The sequence below is a fragment of the Podarcis tiliguerta genome (genome assembly GCF_965153285.1).
Source record: "Podarcis tiliguerta genome assembly, chromosome: Z".
Lineage (NCBI taxonomy): Eukaryota > Metazoa > Chordata > Lepidosauria > Squamata > Lacertidae > Podarcis > Podarcis tiliguerta.
In genome coordinates this window covers 8054689-8072306 of record NC_139553.1, presented here as the reverse complement: position 1 = coordinate 8072306, position 17618 = coordinate 8054689, and the positions used below count along the sequence as shown (strand labels likewise).

At 45.2% G+C, this 17618-nt stretch overlaps 1 protein-coding gene across 1 annotated transcript in view; it reads right to left on the bottom strand.

The window, feature by feature from the left end:
* Window positions 1–738: 738 nt before the first annotated feature.
* Window positions 739–17618, bottom strand: part of TNFSF8 (TNF superfamily member 8) — a 25135-nt gene continuing 8255 nt past the window's right edge. The window contains exons 2-4 of the mRNA XM_083423207.1: window positions 14835–14880; window positions 10049–10126; window positions 739–4093 (exon numbers count right to left, since the gene is read on the bottom strand). Coding sequence (XP_083279333.1) covers window positions 3660–4093; window positions 10049–10126; window positions 14835–14880 — 558 coding nt within the window. The 3' untranslated portion in view covers window positions 739–3659. The remainder of the gene's footprint in view (window positions 4094–10048; window positions 10127–14834; window positions 14881–17618) is intronic.

Here is a 17618-nt window from a genome sequence, read left to right as displayed (position 1 = left end):
GGGAAATCCCGGACATGTCCTCTTTCGGGGCGTCTACATGCCCATCTGGGGGCATTTTTACAAGTTATAGCAATTGTCTGGGTCTGGTGTGTGTGTGTTCATTTTTTAATTTGTTATAGGTTTTTTGTGTCTGTGAGGGCTTGGGTTCTGGCATGGTTGGTCTACCCGAAGGAGCACCTTTGCCCCCATACTTCAGCCCAGACACTGAGGTCCAGTTCTGAGGAACTTTTGGCGGTTCCCTCATTGCGAGAAGTGAAGTTACAGGGAACCAGGCAGAGGGCCTTCTTGGTAGTGGTGCCTGCCCTGTGGAATGCTCTCCCTGTAGATGTCAAAGAGATGGATAATCATATGACCTTCCATAAACATCTGAAGGCAGCCCTGTATCAGGAAGCATTTAATGTGTGATGTTCTGTTGTGTTTTTGTATATTCTCATGGAAGGGGGCACATGAAGAATACCCTCAGTTGATGATTGGGTCATATGGGGAGAGGTGGTCCTTTTTAGGCTTTCTTTGTTCTGTCATCTGCCCAAAAATTGCAACTCTATTGCACCATGCTCTTGCTCTATAACAGGATATCCTAAGCATCGCTTTCATTTATAGTGTGCTTTTATTTCTAATTATGCTGATCACAAGATAGTGGGACAGTGTGAATATTTGCTAAATAAGGAATATTGTTAAGCCCACATGTAGGTGGCGAGGGCTAAAGCACGGGATGATGTAATCGTTATAGGACAATCATTTTGGGATCAGACAGGCTACAGCTTTATTGATTACAGATGTCATTAGGTTTTGGCATAAGCATTGGGCGTGTATCCTGAATCATCCAGCCTCTCTGCTCTCAAGAACTTTACAAAGATTAATAACCATTTATATACACTTTTAGCTTCTTTCATTAAACATCTGTACTCTGTTCATATAATTTATTCCAGAGTAATCTTAACTGGGATGCAGTGGAGAATAGGAATGAAGGAGAAATTTGAATCAGTTTGCACTGTAAGAGACATTTGACAATAGCATGGACTACTTTGGAGGGTGGTAAACACACCTTCATTGGAGCTTTTTAAGCAGGTCGGATGGCCGACTGCCAGGGATTATTTAGCTGTGAATTCTGCATTTCTAAACAAAAACATTTCAGGGGCTTATAGTAGATAACCCTTGGGGTCGCTTCCAACTCTGCAATTCTGGGGTACTTGTTAGAATCATAGAACTATAGAGAACTGTAGAGGGGATGCTGACAGCAGGCCCTTGTCATAACCATCTCACTTCCTGTGGAGGTTTGGGCTTTCAGCACCCTATCTCCTCTGAAGAGGCAGGGACCTATGAGGAAGGTGCACCCTTGAAGGCTGATAGATCCAATGGATTTCCAGGTGGTTCTGGGGGGTTTTCTGGCTGACATGCTTGGTGCTTCTGTCAAAGCCCTGGATGACTTCTGAACATCAGAACGGCTTAGGCCATTGACATGATTGCCCCTGAGTCCTCTCTCTCACTTTTTGGAGCCTGCTTGCTTCTCTGGTATATTCCAGAGCTTAGATTAAGGAAACAAGCTGGGAGATGGGTTGAACACGAGTAGAGGAAAACTCTAGTCAAATGCAATTGAACATGGTGAGGGCTCATCATCAAGCCTACCTAGTGGCAATGAAGGCATACTTTGCTGCCTCCATTGCATCCTCATTGTGCTGCCCAGCAGAACTTCTATTGGGAGTGTGAGGCCTTGAGCAGTTTGGCCCAAGGAGGGGGCAGAACCGACAGTAGCTCGCTGTGGCTTGTTTGCAAAGCATTTTGAGGATAAAATTGCTTGCATCTGCGAGACTCTAGACTCTGCTATTACAGCAGATGAATCTCAAGAGGTATCCAGGCTGTGAACCACTAGTGGCTCCCAACCCACCATTTTCCTTTTCATGTTGCATTATGGATCTAGGGATTTTTCCAAGAGAAAAGAGAAAAAATAACCAGTGGTATTCTAATAGTATTGTCATTGATTGGTAGTTTCATATAGTGCCTCCTAAGACATCAACAAAAGTTAAGAGTTATACCATTCCTCAGAAATTGCATTTCTGAAAAGAAACTTGCTAAGGTTTGATTTTTTGGAAGTCACATTGAAGTTCTATCAGATTTTGGGGAAATGTCATTTGAGCTTTAAGGTCATCTTGAAGATACAGCTTTTCTCTTCTTCTAACAATATTATACACGGCTATTCCAAATCCTAAATAAATTCCACTGTATTTAACAGGCTTATTCCCAGGAAATTGGGTGTGGGATTGCATCCCTGGAATATAAATCCAATGGGCAAAATTGACTTTTAGGTCCAATTATTCTCAGCCGGAGAGAGAAGGGCTGCAATCCTATGCACTAGGCTGGGAAATAATTTTCATCCGAAGGGCCACATACCCTTCTGGGCAAGCTTCCTGCAGCCACATGCCAAAGTGGTGTGTGAGCCAGATGAGAGACTAGGCAGAGCAAAAATGTGAATGTTACTTTTTCCGGTAGGCTAGTTTCTATACACAGTCATGTACCGCTCTCTATCCTCTGACCAGGCTTGCAAGAGGCATTGACAGAGATAGTGAATGGTGTGGCCTAGGGAGAGGGGATGTGGCTGAAGAACTGGTGCAGCCTGGTGGAAATCCCAAGGGCCAAATAAAGAGGCCTGGATGGGCACATATGGCCCCCACATCTGAGGTTCTTCTATCCCTGTCAGTGGACTCGATGTGGCTTATATCTGAGCAAACATGTAGAATTGCACCACAAAGCTCTTCCACTGACATCAATGGGATATATAACTGCTAGATCATACCTGTATTTTCTCCTACCATATAAATAGAAAAAAAGAAAATATAGCACCCATTCCCCCCATTTCTATGCCAGTTCAGGGTATCCTTGTACAGTCATACCTCGGGTTACAGATATTTCAGGTTGCGTTTTTTTGGGTTGCAGACCGCCGAAACCCAGAAGTACCGGAACGGGTTACTTCCAGGTTGCGGAACGCCAAAATCCAGAAGTACTGGAACAGGTTACTTCCGGGTTTCGGCGGTCGCGCATGCGCAGAAGTGGTAAATCACGCTTTGTGCATGCATAGAAGTGCTGAATTGCAACCCGCATGTGCACAGACACGCAGACGCGGGTTGCGAATGCTGCGGGTTGCAAACGTGCATCCCACACAGATCATGTTCACAACCCGAGCGTCCACTGTATTTTATAAGATCAGAAATACCTTTGAACTTTTTTGCAGCAATAACAGGTTTGTTTCTTTGTGTGTGTATGTGTATTTCACACCCCACTTTCTGCCATTGGTGAGTGGTACCCAAAGGGACTGGGAGGGAGGGCAGAAGACAGATCCAGAGCCTATGACAGGTGGAGTCAACTAATTCTGGTTTTGTCCCCATCCTCCTCCCCTTTGAGTTCTACCAGGATAACACTATGAAGCTGAAAGCCAGGGTCAACCCTTGTCTGGTTGTAAAGAAGAAGGCAGGCAAGGGCAGGCTGGCTAAGGGCAGATTGATGTTGATGGGGCAGTGCCCTGTTTGTCCCAGTGGACCAGCCTCCACTGTTCTCTGCATAATAGCCACCAAATGTTCCATAGTCCCTTCAAGAGGGACTGAATTTGGCACATCTCAAATGACAGGCCCTCAGTATACATATACCTTTATTTAGAACAATTAAAGTCATTTTTCATCCTCTGTCCTGAACAAAGAGTACCTCCAGTTTTCACCAGTGTACTTGAAGGCTCCAAAAACATTGTTTTCAGGAAAGTCAGATACATCCACATAGCTGAATTCATTGACCTGTACTCCTATTGTATTCCCCTTCTTCAATTCTGCCAGTAAAGTTACGAAGAGGTCTTGTCTTTTGTCTCTGAAAGTTTTCTGAGAGCTGCACAAAGTGAGCAAAGTTGACCTCGCCACAGATGTGTCCACAAGAATCTCCAACTTTATGGTGATCTCCCCACCTTTGCACTCGGCAATGTAAAAGTGCAAATGACAATAGATGAAGTACATTCCAGGTGTCTGGATCACCAGCCTTCCATGGTTGTAGTGAATGTTGTACAGGATGCCCTCATTAATCCATCGTAGTTCTGACTGGTTGATTGGCCTAAGCACTAAAGAAAGGAGAGGATGAGATATAAGCATTCATCATTTAAAATGGGTGGGAAGCCAATTTCAGCCAGACGGTCACATTATCTTCTGGGACAACCGTGTCAGAGGTGGGCGGGGTCTGGGACAAAAGTGAGAGGACCGGCAAATGTAATTTTTGCCTTTGTACAGTAGGCTGTTTTCTACATGCACTCACATACTCCTCTCTATCCTCCATCTAAGCAAGCAAGAAACATTATCACAGCTCAAGGACATATTCCACTCGGGGGGGGGGGGCACACTCAATGAAGCAGAGCCAGTGAGTGGCGTGGCTTGGGTGAGGGAGTGTGGTGTGGAGAGTCCCGAGGGCCAGATAACTTAGAGGGTAACATTTGGTTCCAGGGTTCCCCACCCATGATTTATCCGATCCATGCTGTAATACAAGAGACCCCATCAAGATTCACATTCTGTCAGCTCTTGAAGAGACACCCAGTGGCGTAGCGTGGGGGGTGCAGGGGGGGCCGTCCGCACCGGGCGCAACATCTGGGGGGGGGCACGCTCACACTCACAGCTCTCTGCTCCTACCTGGCTCACTCACTCTCTCTCACTGCAGTGCTGGCTGTGCGAATCCGATCCAAGCCGCCGGGTCGCCGCCCACTGTGGAGGGGAGGGTGCCAGGCGTGCAGTGCGGTGCGGAGAGAGAGCGAGGGACTATCTGGGGGAGGGACAGTGCAGTGGGGGGGGCCGCAAATTACCTGTCTTGCCCCGGGTTAGGGGGCGCAAATTACTTGCCTTGCCCCGGGTGCTGACAACCCACGCTACGCCACTGGAGACACCTGTTTAGAGAAACATTGCTCCTTCTTCTCCCACTGCTCATTTGCTCAGAAATAATAGGTATTCAATAGTGATATGAAGATGCAGTAGGGCCAGAAGGCTCCAGATATTGCACATGTATCTCCTGCTGGGGCATGCACCTTGCCATGAGCTCAATAATGCTGACACTGCCCAATAGGATTTTCACTTTTTCACTTCTTTGTTCTTCTGTGGATTTGCTTTATGCTCAGTTCCTGTCCTGAGTTCTTATTTAAAATGGAGAGTTTCTTTAAAAATAAATAAATTATAATATGCTCTGAAACTTTCCATTCATTTGTCCGCCCCCACCATGCTACCAATGCTCATTAATAAGAAACTGCAAAACCTAACAGCCAAATCTAATCTTCATTTGATTGTATGATAAAATGCAACATACCTCTGTTTGTGTGGCATTGTGTAGATTCTGTTTGTGTTGCACTTTACTAATGGGAACACACACATTTCTGCCCATGCCAAAAAGTTAATACAACCTCACGTTGTTGCCCTTAAGTAGGCAATAGTGTACCACCTTCTCAAAAGTTTGTCACTGGATCTGGAAATATTAGATCAGGTATCTTCAACCTTCTCATGCCCAGGACCACTTTTAACTCAAACATGTATTTGGGGACCCATTTCATATATATTTGCATTGTACTGGTGCTCTTATTGCAAGCCACATTGGATCAGGCCACCACCCAGTAGTGGGTCCTGAGTGCTGACCCAGCGGTTGAAGACCAGATAACTATTGCCCAGTCACTAATATCCCTTTTTGAGTCAAGTGCTCTAGAATTTGGAAACAGTTCAATTTCAGGTATGCTTGAAGGACACAGATCGTCTAGATTCATTTCAATCAAACTTCAGACTCAGGTGGGAAGAACAAGCCTTTTAGTTTCAGCTCCTCTCATAAACTATCACTGTCAAATTCACTAATTCTGTGTTGTTGTTGTTGTTTTATTTTATTGCAATTGCACCAAGAAGCACAAATAGATGTTGGTATATATTCAAAGAACCAGGTACTGAAAAGTCTTGAAGCAGGGTAGAGATTGAGAACCTGTAATCCTCCAGATGTAGTTTAACTATAACCCCCATCATCCTTGGCCATTGGACATAGTGGCAGAGGCTGATGGGAGTCCAATAGCAGCTGAAGGGCTACAGGTTCCCCATCCCTGAATTAGGAACTCCAGCAAACGGGGTTTGGTGCCTGACCTTCTGCTACATCACCAGCAGAAACAGGTATGTTAGGATCTGTGAATTAAGCACCCACTTCCAAGCTTGAATCTAGTCAGGAGAATCAATGTGAACACACCACCAAGTCAATGTGGACATACCAGGCCATATACAGTGGTGCCTCGCAATCTTCGTCTAGCGGTTTTTTTGTCTTGCGAAGCAACCCTATCAGAGGATTAGCGGATTAGCGCTATTAGCGGCTATTAGCGGCTATTAAAGGCTTAAGGGATTAGCGGATTAGCTGCTAAAAGACTATTAGCAGCTTAGTGCCTTAGAAAAAGGGGGTGAGGAGCGAAAAAAAATCGCAAGAATCACAAGACATTTTCGTCTTGCAAAGCAAGCCCATAGAGAAATTCGTCCTGCGTAGCGCATTGAAAAACGGAAAACCCTTTTGTCTAGTGGGTTTTCCGTCTTGCGAGGCATTCGTCTTGCGGGGCACCACTGTACAGCAGAAGTAGAGAACTTCTGGCTCTCCATATGTTGTTGGACTCCAACTCTCAACAGCCTCAATGGACATGTCCAGTGGCCAGGGATGATGGGTCTTAGGAGTCCAGCAGCATTTGGAGTTTAACAGGTTCCTCATCCCTGATATAATAAAGCCTTCAGTTGTGTTCAACTAAGTCATACTCAAAGTGTAGACCCATTGAAATGAATTGCCATGACTATCTGAAGCCTTTTCATTTCAGTGGGTCTGCTCTGAATAGAATTCAGTTGACGATGACCCTTCATATCCAAAATCTTCTCAACTGCAACCTGTTTTAGAATTTAGTCAAGAAAACATGCTAGGAGCAAAATCTGTAAGTAACCGACTCAACACAAAGCATGTTCCTCCTGAAGATGTAATCCCAGAGGAACTTCTTTGTGTATCAGAAACTTCAGTTACATCAGTAACTGTGTATGACTATTGCATAGGACTGAGTCAAATCCTGTCATGCAGCACATCTGCAGGTGGCGGCACACACTTCTGCAGTCCCAGCAGCAGCATAGGAGAAAGCTGAAGGAAATTACTCATTGAATAGTTTCTAGTTTTGGCTCCTCATTTGACCTTCCTGCTCTTACGTCTGGTTCAGTTTCGCCCTTATGGCTGCTTTCAGCTGAGCTCTGAGAATGCAAGTGGATGTGGATTGAGGTCATCCAGTTGATGCAACCATTTGTTGCACGACCAGCTGATGACATTGTGGTGAGATAGAAGCTCATCAATCAAAAGGCTTTCAAGGCAATCTGAAACCTCCCACTGTGCCAAACTAATCAGTAGATTACTTTGCCTCACCCAGAGCAAAAGAGCAGAAGGCCCTTCATCAGGGCTAGATTAACTATTAAGCAAAGTAAGCAGTGTTTAAGGCATCAAGGGAAGGGGGGCACCACAAACATTTTCCATTGCCAGATTTTTAACATTAATTGGCAGAAATTGCTCCGGTGAGCTTTCATTTTCTTGGTTGAAGTATATTAAAAACCACAACAGAGCAACCAACAACTATGCAACAAGGCAAGCTGGATGCCTTATCTCTACTATATATAGAAGCAGATGTTGTTCTGGGAAATGATACATAATGAGCTGGGGGGGGGGGGGATGTTCAATATAACTTTTTTTAAGAAACCAGAAGCTTTTCTTTTAGGAATACTTGGTGACCCTTGGGGTGTTCCTTCCAACTCTACAATTATATACTTCTACTACTATTATTATTAGTTAAGCGTGTTAGATGCCTACTATAAAAAATTGTCTCAAGGTGACAAGAAGATAGTTGTTGGAAATCCTGCAGTAGATTGGCCTAATGAGGACTCTTGGTTTCTCCCTATGACCCATGAAGCCTTTTAAGCCAAGTCACATGCACCTGTCATCAGTTTAGTGCAAATTTCTCCAACAGACACATTTGCCTAATGTTAACTACAAAAACTTATGGCAGGGATGGGGAACCTTTGGTCTTCTGGTTGTCATTGGAGTGCAACTCCCATCAGCCCCCAAAGATCATGGTTAAGAGCCAAGAATGACAGGGCCAACATCTTGTTAGGACCAAAGCTTCTCCATTCTTGCTCTATGGAAACACGAGCAAGGAAAATTATCCCAGTTGTAACCACCAGATCCTTATTTCTGGTTGCCTGCTGCAGCCAGGACAGAAGCAGAATGTATGGAGATTTGTTTTCCTTCTATTGTCACCAGGGCTGGCACAGTTTGAGTCTAATTTTGTGGGATCGGTAGGGAATGAGAGGGACTGAATCCTTGTCGTACCCAGCCCTCACCTGATACCACATATGGGAGTTCTTAGAGCAGCGCTTTGGCCCTCCAGATGTTGCGGAACTACAATTCCCATCAGCCCCAGCAAACATGGCCAATAACTAAGGACGATGGGAGTTGTAGTTCAGCAACACCTTCCTTAGAGGATAAACCAGGTGCCCCAAGGACCCTGAGGAGCAGACACGTTTCCTTGGAGCCAGGGCTGAGGGGCCCTCTGGGAGAGACCTGCTAAAGAATCCTTGGAACTGTCAGAGGAAGTGCAGTCATCACAACTCCACACATGAAGAACACCAGTACCAAAAGGTCTGCTAAGACAGATGACATGACATGTGGCTGCAGACCCAGAGTCATCATGTGGCATGTGAGTAGTGTGGGATGTAATGCACTGGTACAGTCAAATGCAACATTCCTTATTCCCCTAGAGTGGGCACAGGGAGGGTGACATCCAGCCAGTATAACTTCCTGTTCCACTGGTCTGGAGTTTCCTCCCCCTGCATGTGATCTGGGAGATGGCCATGGCTCTGACTGACTCCATAAAAGGAGTCATACACCCTTTTGTCAGTCTTGAAGTTGTCTTGTTCCAGTGTTGTCTTGTTATCTCTTTTTGCTGTCATGCTGCTCTCCTCCAGCCATTTTGTTGTCTTGATCTAATTTTGCTGTCTGCTGGCTCTCAGCCAGCAGCACATGAGTTCAGTCTCCATATGAGACAAATTCACTGCTTCTTTGTGTAACTATTAAGTAAAGCCTGCCTTTCAGGGATCAACTTGTGACCTGAAATGTGAGTAAACCTTTTGTTACTTTACTCAGAAAGACTCTTGTGTCTTTATTCTTTTAAGTGGGATCAAAGGGGACACCAGGAAATAATCTTAACTAAGAGATTCAAGTGAATCTGCAAACTAGCTTCCAGCTATATTGAGGCGAATTTGCTCTGCTACATCACTCACTAGCATGAGTGAAGGAAGGATACTACTTAATCAATATATCCTCTCCTACAATCCTTAACATTCCCACAAGCAGAAGTAGATTGGGTCTCCTTGTGTGTAAGGGGTCCCTGGAATGCATTTATTATCAGCAGCTGTGGCTAGGGTTTGTTCTAAGAAGTCAGAAAAGGCGAGCCTTCCATTTTACAGTGACAACAAAAGTCTCTGTTTCCTTGTTCCCAAGTGTTCCCTTGTTGGAATTCTTTGTGATATTGACCTTGAACTGGCCTTATCTCTGGATCATGCTTTTGACCTGGGCTGATAATCTGTACTTGACCTTGCTTTAGACTGCACTGCACTACCAACCATGGCTTTGCAAGTGAGTGTGCCCACTTACTGTCTCCTAGGAGTGGGACCTTAGCTGCTGAAGGCACCGGCTGGAGCACGACAAAAAACGAAGGCCCAGATAGGGGACTCAGTCTAGGTGGATAGCAAAAGGAACATAAGAAGCTGGTCCATCTAGCAGAGTACTGCCTACACTGACTGGCAATCCTATGGATCCATAGATATCTACAACATGCCTCTGGAACACCCTATTCTACACACATGTATACAGTAGAGAGTCATGGGGTAGACAAGAGCATTTGTGGAACTCAAAGAATATAAGGTATACAGAAAGAAGCAATGAGGCTTTTATGGTGGGAGAGGGCGACCTCTCATACTTTGATTTATAGACTATTCTCACTGACCTTGAAGATATGCAGCTGCTTTCTCAGACGCCATTGTCTGCAGACCTTTCAAAGCCTCTGCTGATATTTTCCATGGCACTGAAAAGACAAGAAGAAAACAAACAAAACCCTTGTTACTACCAGGGCCTTGCAGAGCCAGGCAGAGACCCGGGCCAGGTAGATAATGTGCCCCCCCCTCTTTTTTTTGCCCTGGGGATAACTGAAGTCTTATAAACAAGTAAGTACAGTGGTACCTCGGGTTAAGTACTTAATTCGTTCCAGAGGTCCGTTCTTAACCTGAAGCTGTTCTTAACCCGAAGCACCACTTTAGCTAATGGGGCCTCCTGCTGCCACCGTGTGATCTCATCCTGAAGCAAAGTTCTTAACCTGAAGCACTATTTCTGGGTTAGCGGAGTCTGTAACCTGAAGCGTATGTAACCAGAGGTACCACTGTATATAAATAATTTTGTGAATATGCTGACTGAGGCCCCCTTTGGAATCAAAGGCCCGGGTCAAGTGGCCCATATGGTCTCCCCTCTATCTGGGCCTGGTTCCTACTGCTCTTTCTTTAAGCAAAAATGCTGCTCCGAGGTGACTTAGCATCCCCAGAAAGGTGCCAAAGCTGTGGGATTGAAATATTGGTCTTTATTAATGCATTGAATCAGATCATGTGAGTTTATCGGTGGGATAATGAACTTTCAGTGTGCTTAATTCATCAAGAATCACCTAGAGACACCATCTCAGATTAGAAGCAGTGATTCAGCTTTTTGAGTTCCATCACCAAGGAAGAATTTCACACCTCAAGAACATTAATGTATTGGCTTGGCAAGGATCAGAGCCTGATGCTGAGGCTTGATTGGTGTCATTAATTATGACTTTACACTGTTATTGTTGTTGTTTAGTCGTTTAGTCGTTTAGTTGTGTCCGACTCTTCGTGATCCCATGGACCAGAGCATGCCAGGCAGTCCTGTCTTCCACTGCCTCCCGCAGTTTGGTCAAACTCATGCTGGTAACTTCGAGAACACTATCCAACCATCTCGTCCTCTGTCGTCCCCTTCTCCTTGTGCCCTCCATCTTTCCCAGCACCAGGGTCTTTTCCAGGGAGTCTTCTCTTCTCATGAGGTGGCCAAAGTATTGGAGTCTCAGCTTCAGGATCAGTCCTTCCAGTGAGCACTCAGGGCTGATTTCCTTCAGAATGGATAGGTTTGATCTTCTTGCAGTCCATGGGATTCTCAAGAGTCTCCTCCAGCACCATAATTCAAAAGCATCAATTCTTCGGCAATCAGCCTTCTTTATGGTCCAGCTCTCACTTTACACTAGATGGATGCAGGATTCTTAGAAACAAGTTATGTGCATCTAACACATTTCTCATATGTGATAGAACAGAGCCTTCTACTGGCTTTAGGTGGAAATTTCATGCCTGAACTCAGCTGGGACAACAAATATGTCATTAATACTTCTCTAGGTTCTTTCACTTGATAAAACATGTTTTGCAGTTATTGCCTGGCTTTCTGAATGGTTTATGTATCACAACACTTGACAAATAGCATTGTAACTACAAGATCTAAGCAAAGACTGCTATGGGTACAAGGTATAGAATGGAGGTAGACCACATGGTGCCCTCCAGATGTTTTTTTGGACTCAAAGTCACATCAGCTGTAGTCAGCAGGGCTGATGGAAGTTGGAACCTAGCAACCTCTAGAGCACTGGTGAGGAATCTCCTACCAGCAGACCTAAGTAAATGAGACACAGGTTCCAATTTAGCCCATTAGTGTGAGATGTGGAACACATTCTATGGCTGTGTACCTACATACCAATCCAACTCAGAGTCCACCTTGGATCCAGGCTCCAAATTGATTTGGGGGCCTGTTTTAATGTTGTCAGAAGGGTGGTAACAGGGGAAGAAGAAAAACTGCATTCAATCCTTCTGGGTGCTGCCTTGCCAACATGTTCCCTGGGAAAATTGCACTGGTCAAGGAGCCTGTGCAGAAAGCAAGAGTTAATGTTCTGCTCATTGGCTACTTGTTGTTTCACCACTTGTGCTCCTCATAGGGAAGGGTTGGTGAAGGAGGCTGTGCAGAGGTTGTCTGTCCTGTCTTTTGACAGCACCGGATTGCTCTAGGTGAGTCAATTTGGCATGGGACAACCCAATCCAGCCTAAGCTGATTTTGTTCAAAATTTGGGTTTCATCAGAATCGGGGCATAGCCCTAGTACAGTGATGGTGAACCCTTCAGAGACTGAGTGCCCAATCTGTAACCCAAAACCCACTTATTTATTGCAAAGCACCAACGCGGCAATTTAACCTTTATATCCCATTTTTTTTCTGTGTGTTTCACGTTTCTTCTTTATGACTGCTGTTGTAATAAATAATCATTCATATACGGTTCAAATTGGGAAAAATAAATACTGTACAGTGGTACCTCAGTTTTCGATTAGCTTAGTTCGACATCTGGTAACCTTAGCATAACAGGATTTAACCCCTTAACTTATCAGCCGATGAATGGGACTTAAATCCTGCTCAGTTTGGTAGGGTTCCACATCAAATCAGGAAGGGATTTGTATCAGAATCCTTTGCTAAAACTGAGAGGAGAAGGGAAAGCTTCCTTTTAGCAACACCTTGCAAGGTGCTTAGAGACTGAGTGCCCAATCTGTAACCCAAAACCCATTGCAGCTGGCATCTTATCTTGACTTCAGATGATTGACAACTGGGAGGTCCCTCAAGGCTGATCCTGATAAGGATCGGACCTGTTGAACCAAGAAGGTTCTCTACCCTAGGACTAAATGGGTGGGCTATCTTTCTGGATCAGTAGAAAATGCCGTAGATTTCAATATTCAGTCAAGGGTAAATGAATGAAACACAGCATTGACTGCACAAAAGCAGAGTTTTGCCTCTCTAGGATGATTGATTCTGTGACACTTCCTCCTTGCTCACAACATAGGCTACACTATGTCACTGAATACGAGCATGATACCCCTTTAATTATCTATCCATGCATTAATCTCAATTAAATCCTAGTGGGCTGTTTCCAATTCAGCCCTTGATGATTGATAGCTGAGTAATGTGTGTGTGTGTGTGTGTGTGTGTGTACACATAAAGTGACATTTGAGTACCTCTAGGTATTTAGCTAACAGTATCCTGTTCTCTGCCAAAAGAAATGTGGGATGAAGATTTATTAGGTGGTTTTAATAGCTCTGAATCAACTCAGCAAGGCAGTTTGGCCTTGAGAGTCTTGTAGATAATCTGCTCAATTTTAGACATGAGCTTCCTTTATCTTGCCAACAAAATATCCTTGCATTAAGATTGGATACTTTGCTCTTTTAATGGGTATATTGACTACTCGTGAACTCATTAACCCCCAACCATCTTATTTTCTAATTCTATGGAGGCAAAATGGAAACAGCCAGATGCACTGGACTAGGAGAACTACCATTCTTGTTGCCCTGGGTACTGTGCCCATGTACTAGCACTGGTTTAATGTATTGGTTAGTATGTTGGCCTTGGAAGACCAGGGTTCAAATCTCCACTCAGCCATGAAGCTCACTGGGTGACTTTGTGCCAGTCACAGTCCATCAGTCTAATCCACCTCACAAGGCTGTTGCAAGGATAAAACCGGGGGGGGGGGGGAGCAGGGGGCGGAGCCAGGATTGCCACCTTGAGCTTCTTGGATAAAAGTTGGGACAGAAATGCTGATAACAGGAAGAAAAAGGAGAACGAATGTCCAAAACAGTCCACCACTCCCTATGTGCTTTTTGTTTACATGTGGTGAAGTTGCAAATGGAAGTTTCATATTTTGTGGAGGTGGTGATGGTGGTGGAGCAAAGTATTTGTCCCTGCAAAGGGCCCAACTGCTGCTACTCTTCTCTTTTTCACTTCTTTGCAGTCATTGTTCACACACACACACACACATGCACATTCATGAGTAAGCTACTCCTCGCGAGAAGAACAAATCCCCAGGCAACCTGGATGGCCTGCAGGTGTGCTCAGAGTGGGGTTCTGAAGAATCATAAAGTCCCAGGCACAGGAGTGTTGGGACAGCAGCTCTGTACCATTTCCCCAATGTGTGGATACCTGTTTGTGCAATGCAGCTGACAAAGGCAAGGTGAAAATTATAGGATACATATCTGGCATACAGAAACCTCTGTTTACTAGCACTGAAACCACTTTATCCTGTCACTGATACTAGTTCAAGTAGGCACCATGGGTGAATAGCTCTTGTTTCTAAGAAACTGGTCAGTTGCCTACCTTGGATGAGGTTGCTTTCTCCTTTAAGGAGCAGGTTCGCAGTTTGGGGTGCTTTTGGATCCAGCTGTGTCACTGAAGGCTCAGGTAGCACAGTGTCTGGAAGTACCTTTTACCAAGTGCTGCTGTTTTGACAGCAACAGCCATTCCTGGACTGGGGAAGCCTTGCCATAATAGTTCATGCACTGATTACTTCAAAACTGGATTACTGCAATGTGTTCCATACGGGACTTCCCTCACATTTGATCTGGAAGCTGCAGGTGGTGCAAAATGCTGCGGGACAATCACTGACAGGAGGGAGCCTTATAACACCTGTGCTCTACACTGGTTACTGATTTGCTACTAGGCCAAGTATATAAAGCCCTTAGCAACTTGGGACCTGTTTACATTGTTTTGCGTGACTCGGCAAACCCACCTGGCAGGTGTGACTGTGCCTACTTTAAGTGCCCCCCTCTCCACCACCAAGGAATTATCAGCCCAAGCAACAACTGGCTCAAATCCAACATTTTCAGACCATCCATGCCAAAAATATTCACTTGTAATTTATCTCATTCATATCATCTTACCACATTTCTCTCTACCTTGGTGTCCATCGCACTCAGTCGTAGATCCCTTCAAAGAGACAAAAAATCAAGAGAAAGTTACATCTATGACATATTTTTGTGTCTTACATGATCGTAGATTACATTTAAATGAACTTTGACTCATAATAGGCTTTATTTTAAATCAGAGGTGGCTAAACTGCACCCCATATGTTAAGATACAACATCCATCACCCCTAAGAAGCCGCACGATTTCTGTTCTCATCCTGAAGCAAAGTTCTTAACCCGAGGTACTATTTCTGGGTTAACGGAGTTTGTAACCCGAAGTGTTTGTAATGTGAGGTGTTTGTAATCTGAGGTACCACTGTATATAAAGGTAAAGGGACCGCTGACCATTAGATCCAGTCACGGATGACTCTGGGGTTGTGGCACTCATCTCGCTTTATTGGCCGAGGGAGCCGGTCTACAGCTTCCAGGTCATGTGGCCAGCATGACTAAGCGGCTTCTGGTGAACCAGAGCAGCGCATGGAAACGCCGTTTACCTTCCCGCCGGAGCGGTACCTATTTATCTACTTGCACTTTGAGGTGCTTTCGAACTGCTAGGTTAGCAGGAGCAGGGACAGAGCAACGGGAGCTCACCCCATTGTGGGGATTTGAACCACCGACCTTCTGATCAGCAAGCCCTAGGCTCTGTGGTTTAACCCACAGCACCACCCGCGCCCCTATAGCTTTCAGTTAATGCTGAGGACAGACCTCTTTACCCTTGGTTTTGACATCTGGGATATATATTTTTAGGATCCCTGTTATTTCTGTGATCTTACCTTGTTTTAAACTAGTTTTGACACTGTGTTAAAAAACCTTAGAAAGAAGGTTTAGTAAATAATACTCATAATGATTACATTTGAGTTCAGAATTAACAGCAGCTCCTCCAGATATTGTTGAAGCTCTATTCCCATTCATATTGACAGCTTTGGTCGGACAAAATAAAGCTAATGATCAGGGATGCTCCAGACTCAGAAGCTTGGTCTTTTGGAAAAGGAACCTATTGCTTTAAGACACACACACACACACACACACCTGTAATTTTATATCCAGGTTAAAATTAATTAAATGGTCTTCACATAATGAATGCACTGCCAAAAAAGGTGGTGATGACTGCTAACATAGGCCAGATCCACACCATACTTTTAAAGAGCATTTAAAATCACATGGCTTCCCATAAAGAGGCTTTTAAAAAGGGATTAGACAAAGCGTGTGCTCCTTCATGGAGAGCACGTGTTGCGGTGGGGGCCTCCAGGACACTCCAAAGTTGGAGGGCTGGCTAATTGATCGTTGGCCACTGATGCAATTGGGGCTTCCCTTGTTGTTGGGAAGAAGTTAATGTTGCCATTTATTGATTGACAGCCAGAAATACTAAAACTCCTTGCACGGGGCTAGGGCTTCCTCTTTTCGCCCATGCATCGGATTGCCCATCCCTCCCTCCCTAGAATTAGGGTTGTTCGCTTTGACCTTGCTATGCCTGTCATGGGGTCGTCTGCTTTGGAGCGGGGGCCTGGTAGGAATTTTGTCCATCTGGCTGATTGGCTGGGGCCATTTGGTTTTTGCCTACTGTGTAGCAAATCGTCACAACTTGTAAGGTTCGCGGTTAGGCATTGGTTTATGGTTTGGTTGGTTGAGGGGCATGGATTGGCTGTGCCTGCCCCTCTAATGCTGCTGCTGCAAGGGATTCCGTTAAAGGAATTGGGAGCTGGGTGGCGCTGTGGGTTAAAGCCTCAGTGCCTAGGGCTTGCCGATCGAAAGGTTGGCGGTTCGAATCCCCGCGGCGGGGTGCGCTCCCGCTGTTCGGTCCCAGCGCCTGCCAACCTAGCAGTTCGAAAGCACCCCTAGGTGCAAGTAGATAAATAGGGACCGCTTACTAGCGGGAAGGTAAACGGCGTTTCCGTGTGCGGCTCTGGCTCGCCAGAGCAGCGATGTCATGCTGGCCACATGACCCGGAAGTGTCTTCGGACAGCGCTGGCCCTTGGCCTCTTTGAGTGAGATGGGCGCACAACCCTAGAGTCTGTCAAGACTGGCCCGTACGGGCAGGGGTACCTTAACCTTTATTGCTTGTCCACTCTGTCAAGGGGGCTCGGGCCATAGCAATGAGCTCCTGGTTGCATTTGGGGTGAGGGCAGGTTCCCTGCTCCGCGTAACCCCCAAGTGTATTCCCCCATTCTGACTTTCGCATCGTGCGGAATGTCAGTCTGTCCCCCATGGTGGGGGCAGATAGTCGCAACCAATGCCTACGCAACCACTCTCAAATTTGTATTTTAATAAAGTTGTGGCCAAAATTATGCCAAAAATCTTAAACAAAAATTTCTGTGTGATGTGTGAGTTATTTGGGGTGGACCTGGGGACCTCGACACGCAAATCCATGGAGGAAGAGTCTATTAACACAGTGGAACCTTCATGTTCAGAGGCAGTTTATCTGAATACCAGTTGCTGGAGGACGGCAGCAAGCGAGACTTGTTGCTATCACATCCTACTTATGGGCTTCCACAGCAAGATGCCGGTCTAGATGGGCCTTTGGTGTGCTATTCTGTGATGAATCTGCCAGTATGACTTTGGGCTAACCTACCTCACAGGGTTGCTGTGAGGTTAAAATGAGGATGGGATAAAGGACACTTTGTACGCTGCTCTGATTTCTTTGGGTGAAAGGCATATAGCAATGCAATAAGCAGACATTTCTTATTTTTAAAAAAGTAATTTTGCATTTGTTTTGTTGCAATACTTGAAATAATTACTTCAAAAATATAAAAATTAACAACA